This window comes from Natrix helvetica (genome assembly GCF_964273705.1).
Source record: "Natrix helvetica genome assembly, chromosome: Z".
Classification (NCBI taxonomy): Eukaryota; Metazoa; Chordata; class Lepidosauria; order Squamata; family Natricidae; genus Natrix; species Natrix helvetica.
Window position 1 is genome coordinate 63,736,802 of NC_138554.1, and position 13,277 is coordinate 63,750,078.

General features: G+C 44.4%; 1 protein-coding gene across 1 annotated transcript in view; it reads right to left on the reverse strand.

Moving 5' to 3' along the window:
• The window catches only part of SPMIP7 (sperm microtubule inner protein 7), a 51,889-nt gene that overhangs the window by 37,193 nt on the left and 1,419 nt on the right, over window positions 1-13,277 (reverse strand). Inside the window, exon 2 of the mRNA XM_081931902.1 lies at window positions 1,773-1,870. Coding sequence (XP_081788028.1) covers window positions 1,773-1,870 — 98 coding nt within the window. The remainder of the gene's footprint in view (window positions 1-1,772; window positions 1,871-13,277) is intronic.

Here is a 13,277-nt window from a genome sequence, read left to right on the forward strand (position 1 = left end):
ACTACTTGGAGTCTTAAGAATTAATCAAAATAATATCTGGTGAGTTTCTGCTGAGAAAAAGGTGTTTGTTTCAAATATTTGGTGAAAGTTTAAATCAATTTGCATGGATTGATACCATAGCAATGAATATAAATCTAAAAATGTAATTGATAGATTTGTTTTTGATGAAAGACTGAGAAAATTGCTTTAAGACTAAAAGAATAATGAGCAGTTCTGCAGAGTTTATTTTTGGTGATATAAAGTGGGTCTTTGAGAAAAAAAATGAAGATCTGCTTATTGGGGAAAACATATTTTGACATCAATAACAAGTGCCATATAAGGATCCAGCAGCATGAATAAACTGAAAAAAAGACACAAAGTAATTATTTGGGATGAAACTGAAATGAAGAAATAGTACAGTGATGGCGAACCTATGGCACGCGTGCCACAGGTGGCATGCGGAGCCATTTGTTAGGGCACGCGAGGCGCTGCCCTGTCAGCTGGCCAGCGTGCATGCGTGTGCTGGCCAGCTAAGTTCACTCTTTTTTAAAGCCATTCTACGCCCTCCCCAGGCTCCAGAGGCTTTATAGGAGCCTGGGGAGGGCGAAAAGAGCCCCCCCCGCCCCCTTGGAGGCCCTCCGGAGGCTTCATGAGCTTCCCTGAAGCCTCTGGAGCACAAAAAAACGACCCTACGGGCAAACCGGAAGTTCAGGAATGCACTTCCGATTTGCTTGGAGGGTCGTTGTGACTGCTTCGGAGGCTTCAGGGAAGCCTCCTGAAGGTCCCTGAAGCCCCTGGAGGGTTTCCCGGGGGGCAGGGGAAGCTGTTTTGGTTCCAGAATTAAATAACCATTTCCTCCCCAGATATCTATTATATGTACTAGATATTCATTTTTAAATTGTGTACAGATAAGTCTGTCTTTTTTCTCAATGTCCATCTTATATACAAACTTCCTCAAGTATTCAAAACCTACAAGTCCTTATGTTAAAGGGAACCACATTCCAAGTTGTACCTGAATATCTGGTGGAAGAATAAATGCTTGTCTAACAAACATTTCTTTCTGTTTCACACCAACTGAGAATTAAGGAAAAATTTCCTGACACTGAGAACAATTAATCAGTAGAAAAGCTTGCCTCCAGAAGTTGTGGTTGCTCCCGCATTGGAGGTTTTCAAGAAGAGATTGGGCAACCATTTTTATCCAAAATAGTATAGACACTCCTACTCAAGCAGGAGACTGGACTAAAAGACTTCCAAAGTCCCGTCCAACATTGTTATTGTATGTTCTATGTATATCTTCTATTGTAAATTATAAGAGAGGACTGTGTCTCCACAGCATTACATGGCCTAGGGCTAAGTTTTTACCAAATGCAGAAAAGAACTTCATATACACCTATGGTGACAATTTGGCTATAAATATAGGCATAGATATAATTAAACTAGAATGTATCTATTCTGAGACCACATCTCTCCTCAGAACTCTTTATCTTGGATGGAAACCCATTTTGATTAGTGTAATTAATATGTAGAAGGCTACATCGTCCTTTGGATCATCTATATGAAAAATGGTGTTCTATGATGGTCAGCCACAAAGTGAGTGCTCTTTCTAGAAGATGTACAATGTGATCATCAGATTAATCATATGAAATTGAAGCATTGGGTGAGTGATATTTTAACAAGAACAATATATAGGGCCATTATGTCTGAAGATGGGATGGGGCTAGTGGCTGAATAATTTCTTTGTCTCATTAGAATGTATGTTATTGATTTGAAGCAGCAGTAGTAAATAAATTTACCTGAACATCTGTGTCCACATGAAATACAAATGTATGAGGTATAAAATTTTCTTTGGCTTTAGGTGGATTTGGTATGACTTTTACTGGACTTGTCCATCCTGGAAAAAAAAAAGTTACACATTTTTCACTAAGTAATATTCATAGCACTGAGATTACAGCTGAATACAAAAATGAAATTTATATTAGTGACAATCACAATATGCCATGTATAACATTTATACATTATTATTTTAATGACAGAAAAGTCAGAAGATAAGTAATTACAGTTGGCTGGTTCAGTAGTGGATTCATATATTGTACCAAGCTACTGACAACAGAATTAAAGAAGAGAAAGAAAAGGAAATAGCTGGAGAATTGCTTATTTTGAAAAACTATTGCTCAGTTATACAGAGTAAAAAGAGTTGCTGAATGCAAGGGATATAGCTTGAGAATTGTGGGACACTGATTTACAGCTTTTTACTGAATAAGGCTATGAAAAATGTAAGAAAACTCAGAGCAATAGATAGGAAAAGTCAGGAGTTTTGACAAGGATGTTAAGAGACATCCCTAACAAGTCCTAAATCAACACATGGCTAAATTGAGAAAGAATGTGAATAAATGTAAGCTTTCTATTGATGTTACATGAACACAACAGCAGCCTCTTCTGCAGAGGTGCCAGTAGCCATATCCATGAGTGGATGGGGGTCATTCTCTCCCCTTCTGTCAATCAATCAATCAATCAAATAAATAAATAAATCAGAATAGAGCAAAGAGTAAAATTGGCTTTACAGACTCTCAGGGAGCTTCTTGTGTTTGAAGAAAGAAATGATTTATATAAGGAAGAGAAAAAACCTCAGTATTTGGAGCTATGTTATAAACACATTTATATATTGGCTTATAACATCACTGAAATTGTTACATTATAATAGTGTAATCCTACACTGGGCTGAGATAGAATTACAAATTGAAATTCTTTCTTGGGATCTCTGTAGGAAAGATAGAAAAGATAGGGTATTTCTTTTTGGGACTACAGGCCAGGTGTTTTAGGATGAAGAGTCAAATGTAGTCTATAGATTGTAGGTTCCTGACCTTTGCATTAAGGAAGAGGTGAGGCTGAATGGATGTGATTTGCAATCATGACCTAAAGTCTTGTGGCATGTTTGCATTCATACTTGAAAGAAACAAGGCATCCATTTGCAGAAAATAGATGCTTATAGTAAGGTGACCAACCGTCCTCCTTTAGGGAGGACAGTCCTTCTTTTGTAAGTTCTGTCCTCCCTTGAAAAGTGTCCTCCTACATGTCCTCCTTTTCGATATTTGAAGACTAATCTGTTGCGCGTTATGTGACGTATTTGTATTTGACATGACAATTCGTCAAGACTCGGTATAGTGCAGTATAAGACGCGATTATGAGACGCATGCGCTCCGAATGGGAGACCTTGAGAGAGAGCGCCGCATGCAAGTGGGTTTGTTTACTTCTTACCGAAACACAACACGGCACATACGCATGCAGTAGACTCACGGCACGTCGGCAATTGAATGACTCACGGTAATTATTTCTTTCTCAGTGAATATTCAATTATACAGAGGTAAGTACAATTCACGTTTTATTAAACAGTTTTTAATGATGTTTTTTTACTTCATCGCAAGTATATTGAACAGATATTGAATCTTGTGTTGAATTTTTATCTAAAGAAATGCTAGACATTAAAATAGATGACAATTGTCTCTTTGAAGAAATTAGAAGACTGAATGTATATTTAAATTCTGAAAAATTAATACAATGGGAAAATCAACATGTTGAAATTGATAAAAGATGGGTGGATATTTTCAGCCATTTCAAAAATGAACATATTCCATGTAAACATTTATTTATACTTGTTCAATTTACGTTGTGCTACCCTGGAACTAATGCAGCAGTTGAAAGAGTTTTTTTTCAATTGCCAATGATTTTTCGACAAGTGAGAAATCGAGCACTTGCTGTAAAATTCAATATGAAGGATATTTCTTGTTCAGATATTTCCAATATATTGTTAGAAGATGATACACTGACAAAAAATATTAATTCAATGGAAAAGTACTCATTTAAATAATAATTAACAGGCATGTAAGCATAATTACAATATAAAATGTTGCAAATGTTTTTATTATGCAGATATCATATTTTAGTGTATTATTGTTGCAATGAATAAAATATTTCTTTTATTTACGATATATTTTTTCCAATTTATTTGTCCTCCTTTTCATTGTAAAAAAGTTGGTCACTTTAGCATTTTGGACAATAGAACGTGTTTTGTCCTCCTTTTCATTGCAAAAAAGTTGGTCACCTTATTTATAGTGATACTTGAAAGAAAAAAAGGCAAAGAATTGAAGCAGTGAGTGGCCATATTTTCACTAAGATCAAATAAATAGAAGTTGATAGAAGTAACTTTTTATAAAGGACAGAATCCCTGAAACTAAAACTAATCTTAGTGAACAAGAATAAAAACCTGAAATAAGAGATACTGAATATATCCTCCACTTTGAAAAGATCTTGAGGCAGTCTCCTGAATATACCCTCCACTTTGAAAAGATCTTGAGGCAGTCTCCTCTCTAAATATTTGAGGGGAGAGAGAAAGAAACACTCTCAAATATGAGTATGGTTATTTGAAAAGCAGAGAGAATAAAGTTTTGGCTGAAAAAGACAACAACAACAAACAACAACAACAACAATCAAGATATTTGTTGTTTCACTCCCATGGAAACTAAACAAACATATGCTAACTAGACTCGTTAACCTATGTAATGATACTAAAGAAACCAAAGCTGGCTATAACTAAATGACTACCTAAGGGTTAAATAAACTTAATAACACAATGATAGGATAAAATCCACAGCAGAATGAGGCTATGATGAATGAAAGTTCTTGGAAACAGAAATAATAAAATTACAATTGCAAACAATTCCACGGAAGAACAAATAGAATACAACAGAGAAAGTAATCTAGCAAAATAACAACATATCATCCAAATCCCCAAAAGAATATACATATAAGAAAGTGAAAGTGAAAAAAGGGGACATCACCATTAGGAAATTTTCTCTGTAAAGAGCCAGATTCTGACCTTTCTTTGCCTTCATGGGCATGGCTAGCAGGAGTGTAAGTCAAATGTGACTGCCATTGGACAGAGCCAGCCTGCTAGCAAGGAAGTCATGTAAAGTCTACAACAGCAAAGTTGCCTTGTATCCATTTCTTGACTCAGCCCTCTCTTTGGGAGAGTTGCAGAGGCTTGGGCCTGGTGATCTGCTGTGGGGTCATCCAATCAGCTCAAGGGGCATATAAAAACAGATGGCAGCATAGAATTACCCTATGGGCTATAGTTTGTTAACCCCTGCATCAGGAGGCAGAAATCAAATATAAGATTGCTTTTGATAGATTAAATAAATTATCTATAAATTATAAAGTTTGGTAGCAATAAATACAAAGACATTTATGAAATGAAATGCACATGCATCCTTAAATATATGAGTATAATCAGGAGGTTAGATAAATGTGGATATAATGCAAGTCTGTCAAGAAGGATTGATTATTCATGGAGTCATTGATCATGAGTGGCAAAAAAGCAGTGGGAATGACTTCCGACTTCTTGCTGGTTTCCTCATTGAGTTTCCTTGTGGGAAGCTGGCAAGGAGTATCAGAAACCTTCCTTCCTTCCCACCTTATCATTCTGTCATTGATTCTTTCCTTCCCTTTGTAGAATTTCTGCTAGCTCCCCCATTTACCTTGTAGGAAGCTTACAGGAAGAAAGTCAATGGAAAAGTCAGAATGAATTTGCAAGTTGAAGGCCAGTAAAAAGGTAAGTGGCTGTTGTGAAGAAGGAATCAAGGGATACACAGGAGTATAGATAAGGAACAGTACATGAGGCTCTGTGAGAGGTGCTACATGAGTTAGAAGGAAAGATGCATGGGTATGTGCCAGAAATGCTAAGCCGGTCAATGAGGGGTAGTGTGGGGAAGGGCACAATAGGTTGGGAATCGTGCCTGGGGGTATGCTACTGTGTAGATTGGGAAGGGCATGCAGGTCAAGAAGAATGCACAGGAGGTAAATTACCAAGCCATTCAGGAATGGCACTTGGGGGTTGGGGGCCGGCATAAGTTAGGAAGGGCCTTTCCCTTCCCATTCCATTCCATTCCATCCCATCAGACAGATAGATATGTCATTGCTATTGGCTGGGGAAAGAGAGATGAATTGCAAGACTGGCTGAAAAACTGTCACAGAATGTTGAAAGTGAAGATCATGAGAGTGCAGCAGGAGCCTAACAGTGCAGCAGCAATCAATAGCACTGATGCAGCCACAACTTCCCTAAATTTCATTCCCTTAGGAATCATGGGTCTTAGAGTTTGGATGCTTTCTGTAAGTTAGACCATTTGAGGTGCCTTGGTTCAAAAATTTTGGTTTAAAAATTGTTGTACAATTATGTATTTTGCCCAGTTAATATTATGACAACAAGAATGTTAGTAATATATAAATAGATACGATAAAATTCTACAATATCAAAAAAAAAAAAAAACCTGAAGTAAAATACAAAAACAAAACTCTACAATATCTGAAAGAATGTAACAAAAAGAGAGACAGTGCCTATTGTTTTTCATCCCTGGATATAACAGAAATGCTGATTTCAGCTAAATGTTAAGGGAAAAAAATCTTAAGATTTTGTAAACGAAACGATTTTGTGAACATTTCTTACAAGATAGGTTTTGCTAGATCAAGATCCCTTTGCTAGATCAAGTCAAGCAAAGTCTGATCACACATTTTGAAATGCATACTTCAATTTGGATTCCCACATAGAACAATTGATTGAACTCTCTACATGTTCTTTGTTTTTTTTTCCAAACAAACACAAACACACAAAACATCTAACATAAAAATCTCTTCAACTGCATAGTGTGTCGATTGATTACAAGGTCTTTCTGCGTCCTTTCCATTGTCATCACTTGAGCTTTATCAAAATTCGCATATTGTCAATCAAATATCTTTGTATACATTATTATTATAGTACTTCATTTGTTTGATTATCACTAGTGTTTCTTGTTGTATACCGGCGAGCCTGGCCAGCAGAGGGCAGTCGAGAGGAGGCCCCCTCTGATTGGCCCAGGCGCGCCGGCCAGCCGGCGGGAGAAATCCCTTGTTCCAATTGGTTCGTCGTCTGACAGCTCCTGGTATAAATAGCTGTCAGACGACTAGTTTGGTGTTCCTGTCAGTTCTTGTTGAATAAATACGTTGACTTGTATTCCGTCTCTGTCTCCTCATTCGAGGCTACAACACTGGCGACGAGGACGGGCGACGTGGAACCCTACACCGTGCCTCCAATGGCATCTCACGCTGCCTTTTTGCCATTCCGGCCAGAGGCTGAGGCTTGGGAAGCTTTTCTAGAGAGATTCGAGTGCTTCCTCATAGCCCATGATCTCGTCAGCCTCTCCCAAGAACGAAAGCGCGGCATCTTCCTTAATTACTGCGGGGCAGAGATGTTCGCCACCGCAAGGGCTCTCGCTGCTCCTGATCCTGCCCATTCGCTGCCCTGGGACGAACTCCTGGCTCGCCTCAAGCACCATTACGAGCCCGCGCCATCCCGTTTTGCCCGGCGGCAATATTTCCGCCGGTGCATTCAAAAAGAGGGCCAAACCATTGCCCAATACGTTGCCGCTCTCCGCGCTGAGGCAAGTTTGTGTGAATTCAGCGACCTGGAAGACGCGCTGCTGGAGCAGTTAATCTACGGTCTACGGGACGTTAAACTCCACCGCCGCATCCTGGCTAGACCTGAGTTAACCTTGAAAATAGCGGTCGATGATGCCAGGGCGTACGAAATGGCTGATCAATCCACCCCAGATTTCAGCCACCTCACCCAGCACCCACATGCTGCCTACCTGCCGCCTTCTCCCTACGCGGCGCCTTCCTCATCCTACGCTCCATCTACTGCTGCCTCTTTCCGCACTGAGGTCGACCAGACCGCCGACCGCCTCCAGACCCTTTCCACCAGGGATGGACGCCAGTGCCTCAGTTGTGGCGGCCGCCACCAATGCTCCCAATGCAGGTTCCGGCAAGCCCTCTGCCACCAATGCAGCCGGAAGGGCCACCTCGCTGCCGTCTGCTGTTCCGCGCCTCAGGATCGCCGCAGCCCGCTACCTCAGCCTCCTCCGCCCCGTCAGCCGGCTTCCATGACTTCCCGCCGTCAGCACTCCCTCTCCGTGGGGGACCCAGCTGTAGCCTTCCCTGAGTGGCTTGTAGACTCGGCCTCCTCAACTTTGGAGGGCCGGGGTAAGCTGCACCTCCAAATCTCTATTGAGGGGGTTCCCTGCCCTATGGAGGTGGACACAGGGTCGGCCCGATCCGTAATGTCATGGGCCACCCTTCGCTCTTTACTGCCCTGGGTCAGGCCCCACCATCTGAAGCCCCCTGACTGCCGGCTGCGCGATTACCAGGGAAATGTCATCGACCTGATGGGCTGTCGACCCTTTCATATTTCTTTTGGCTCTCGCAAGGCAAAACTTCCCTTACTGATTGTAAAAAACCCCCTCGCCTCCCTCCTAGGGCTGGATTGGTTTAAGGCCCTGGGCTTGTCTATTGCTGGGGTTCACTCTCTTTCCCCCCTCCCTCCTGCTTCCCCTCCTTCTATCTCCTCCCTCCTTTCCGAATTCTCTGATGTGTTCGCTCCCTCCTTAGGCTGCTACACGGGCTCTCCTATCTCCCTGAACCTCGACCCCTCCGTTCCGCCCATCCGCCTAAAGGCCCGCCGGCTTCCCTTTGCTTTAAAAGCAAAAGTCGACGCGGAGCTGGACAAACTAATTAGTCAGTGCGTATTGGAACCCGTCGATTTCTCCCCCTGGGAGACGCCCATAGTAGTGCCTTTGAAGTCCGACGGATCTATTAGGATCTGCGCGGACTTCAAATCCACTCTCAACAAGGCCCTCCAATCACACCCCTACCCTGTGCCCGTTGTGCAGCACGTCCTGCACACTCTGGGCCAGGGTCGCATCTTTGCTAAGCTGGACCTCGCGCAGGCGTACCAGCAACTGCCTGTCGACGACTCCACTGCGCTTGCGCAGACGATCGTTACTCACCGCGGCGCATTCAAATGCCGCCGCCTCCAGTTTGGCGTAAGCATGGCCCCGGGCATTTTTCAGGGGCTCATGGAGCGTTTGCTCCATGGCATCCCCGGGGTCACACCCTATTTTGATGATGTTCTAATTGCTGCCCCCAATCAATTAGAACTCATCAAAATTCTGCGCTTGGTCCTGCGACAGTTCCGTGCCGCCGGCCTGCACCTCAAACCCTCTAAGTGCCAACTCGGCGTGCCCTCTGTCACTTTCCTTGGCTTCCTGATCGATGCCGACGGCATCCACCCTGATTCCTCTAAAGTCGAAGCCATTCTCTCCGCCCCCACCCCTTCCAACAAAGTGGAGCTCCAAGCCTTCCTTGGCCTCCTAAATTTCTATTCCTCCTTTATTCCCCACAAAGCCTCCCTGGCCGAACCCCTGCACCGCCTGCTAGACTCTTCCTCTCCCTGGGTCTGGACCAGCCGCGAGGCGCATGCGCTCGCGGCTGTCAAGCGCTCGCTCACTGCCCCCCCAGTCCTCGCCCAGTATGACGAGTGTTTCCCTCTTACCCTGGCTTGCGACGCTTCCCCCTTTGGCGTCGGGGCTGTTCTTAGCCATTCCTACCCTGATGGCTCTGAAGCGCCCATAGCCTTTTACTCCCGCACCTTATCCAGAACTGAGCGCAATTACAGCCAGCTGGATAAGGAGGCCCTTGCTGCCATTGCGGGAGTAAAACGTTTTCATTACTACCTCTACGGCCGCCCCTTCTCCCTGGTCACCGACCACAAACCCTTGCTGGGCATTATCGCGGGGGACCGTCCCACTCCCCCCATTCTTTCCCCACGCATGTCCCGTTGGGCAGAATTCCTGTCTTCCTACTCCTACACCCTATCCTACAAGCCTGGTGGCCACATTGCTCACGCTGATGCGTTGAGCCGTTGCCCTCTGCCTCTTCCCGTCACTGATCCAGCCCCTGTCCATTCTATTTGCCTCCTGGCCAACCTCAGCCTACCGATGTCCATTTCGAACATCGCACAGGCCTCCCGCACTGACCCCATCATTCACCGCGCCATGGCCGCTGTCACTCGGGGCTGGACCGCGGCCTCCACTGACCCCCAACTCTCCCCCTTCTTCCGCCGCCGCCTGGAGCTGTCCGTGATGCAGGATTGCCTCCTTTGGGGAAACCGCGTGGTTGTCCCATCTTCCTTGCGGCCAGCTGTCCTGTCTCGCCTCCATGATGGCCACCCCGGCATAGTCCGCATGAAGAGCCTCGGCCGCGGCTATGTCTGGTGGCCGTCCATGGACGCGGATATCGCCGCCTTCGTCCAACGCTGTCCCCCTTGCCAGCAGGTGCGCTCTGCGCCACCTTCTTCCCCTCCCAGGGAGTGGGAACTCCCTATGGGCCCATGGAGCCGGCTCCACGTCGATTTCATGGGGCCCAGTTGCCCCCTATCACCCTGATGGCAACGGCCTTGCCGAACGCGCGGTGCGTTCAGCTAAGGAAGCTCTGGCCCGTATGGCCGCCCTTCCCTGGCCGTCCCGCATCTCCACCTACCTCCGTTCCCAGCACTCCACCCCTTGCCCCGCCACGGGCAAAAGCCCCGCAGAGCTATTGTTAGGAAGACGTCTCCGTTCCCTTCTCGACCGTTTCCACCCCCTTTACCACCCTTTCTCCCCTGTCGTTCCTCCCCCCCCCCAGGTCTTTTCTGGTGGGTGAGGGGGTATTTGCTCGCAATTACACCGGCGAGCCCAAGTGGCTACCTGGCAGAGTGACTGACATCATGGGGCCCTGTTCTTACAGGGTCCTCCTCGATGATGGGAGACATTGGCGGCGGCACATAAGCCAGTTGCATCGGCGACCAGAGGGACCTGAACCCAGCACAACTGCAGAAAATCAACCAGGCCCTAACGACGACGCCTGCCGGCTCGACCGTCCACACGCCGCTAGCTCCGACCTCGCAACAGCCCCTCCCGGTGCGCTGGCTAACTTACCATCGCCCGTCGGTGCATTACCGGAAGGGAGACCCATCCAGGACGCTGCCAGGCCTGTTCGCCACAAGAGCGGAGCCGACACTCCTTCCTCCTCTGGTGGGGCGCCATCTTCACTGAGACGCTCCCAGCGCGTGCGCAGGCGTCCGTTGTACTTAGACGATTACGCCTGCGCAATCCAGGGGAAAGGGGTGTTGTATACCGGCGAGCCTGGCCAGCAGAGGGCAGTCGAGAGGAGGCCCCCTCTGATTGGCCCAGGCGCGCCGGCCAGCCGGCGGGAGAAATCCCTTGTTCCAATTGGTTCGTCGTCTGACAGCTCCTGGTATAAATAGCTGTCAGATGACTAGTTTGGTGTTCCTGTCAGTTCTTGTTGAATAAATACGTTGACTTGTATTCCGTCTCCGTCTCCTCATTCGAGGCTACAACATTTCTCCATTTTAAACAAGGCATTCTTAATATGTATCCATTTATATTATGATTCATTATATCATGTTCAATATGTCCAATAATAAAGAATTTCTTATATTCTAAATCATTCTATTATTTTAGCATTGATAACATTCTCTAATAATTTTCAATTCCATGCTTTTTCCATTATTAGTATCATCAATCTAATATACATGTATACAAATTGTTATAATTGTTAAACATCCATTAAGCATAGCTATTATTATATCCTTTTTATATGAAACATATTAAATTTGAAATAAATTTATATTATGGCATTTAATTACATCATCCTGAAATCATCTAATGATATTACATCTTTATATTCTATTCTATATAGAATTATTTATCTTTTATAAAAAGGTTTTTCAACATCATCTCCACCATCCTCACTTAGTTTGTATAAAATTTCATATTATCAATCTAGTATATATAAATGTTTTATTATCATTATTAATCATTTATTAGACTATAGCAGCGATGGCGAACCTTTTTTTGCTCGCGTGCCATAAGTGGGGGGAGCGCAGGGGGCTCGTGTGCGGGCATGCTGCACCCATAATGCAATGTGTGAACCCCCAGTGCGCATGCGCACAGTACAGGCGCTCCCCCGCTTTTTACATGCTTTTTTCGCCCTCCCTAGGCTCCAGAGGTTTTATAGGAGCCTGGGGAGGGCGAAAACAGTCTCCCCTGCGCCCCCGGACGCCCTCCGGAGGCATCATGGAAGCCTCCGGACAGTCACTTCTGGTTTGCTCGGAGGGTCGTTTTAAGCGTTCCGAAGGCTTCAGGGACCGTCCGGAGGCCTCCCTGACACCTTTGGAGGGCTCAAAACAACCCTCCAAGCAAACCGGAAGTCATGAAGCCTCTGGAAGGCCTCCGGGGGCAGGGGCGGGGAGGCTCTTTTCACCCTCCCCAGGCTCCTATAAAGCCTCTGGAGCCTGGGGAGGGCGAAAAATGGCTTCAAAAAAAGGGTGAATTCAGCTACGCGCTGGCCAGCTGACAGGGCACCGCCTCGTGTGCCCTGACAAATGGCTCCGCGTGCCACCTGTGGCACGTGTGCCATAGGTTCGCCATCACTGGACTATAGCTATTATTTCTTTGTCTTATACATAGTACTCAAAATTTAACTACATTTAATTAAATTTTATTGTGACATTTCATTTCATCATCCTGTATCCTTCCAGAAATAGTGCAGTCCAAAATCTCTTGCTATTTGTAGAATCTGTATTCTAAGTGTTTTCTTGATAAGTCTTATGTGGACTTCTCTTGACAACTTGTTATTCATTGCATATCTTATAAAGATTCGAAACCCTCTATCTGTTCCTTTCATCAGCTTGACTTTTGTTATCGCTGGTGCTTCTGCCAAAATTACTTTCATTGTTTCTGCCAAATTTTCTCCCCTTTCTTCCTCTATATTTTGACATCTGAGATAGAGTTCCAGTTCATCGATCTCTCCTTTCTGTATTTCGCACTTATAATTTCCCTCCACTCTTGATTTGCTGTCAGTGTCAACGATTTTCTTAAAACTTTCATATGTGTCTGTGGTTTTTTGAACTCTGTCCTCAAATTTATCATTTTTTATAAGTATTCTCAACTCTTCCCTCCATACTTTCTGTATTTTGATTTAAAATTTCAAGTCTCTTTTCAATTCTCTCTGTGATTATTAAGACTTTTTGAATTTCTAGCATAATTCTTTGCAATGTTAGTCCCTTTTCTTCTTCATATTTTCCAGGTTGTAAACACTGCCACTAAAACATCCAAGGCTTTTGCTAGGTTTCAAACAAATTCAGTAAAGTTTTTCAAGTAAAAGCTTTCTCTTTCCTTCAAAGAAACACCTGTATAAACAAGATGTTTTCCACTGACCTTTTCAGTAAACAAAGCCAATAGCTTTGTATTATCAGATGTTGCCAAACCTCTAGCCTCTCGATGGCAGTGCTACATCATTTCCCTCTGTTTTTGCCTCTTTTTCTAAGCTCCAAACTCCGGAAGAGAAGAAAAAAATTGTTATGATCCAGCCAAGCC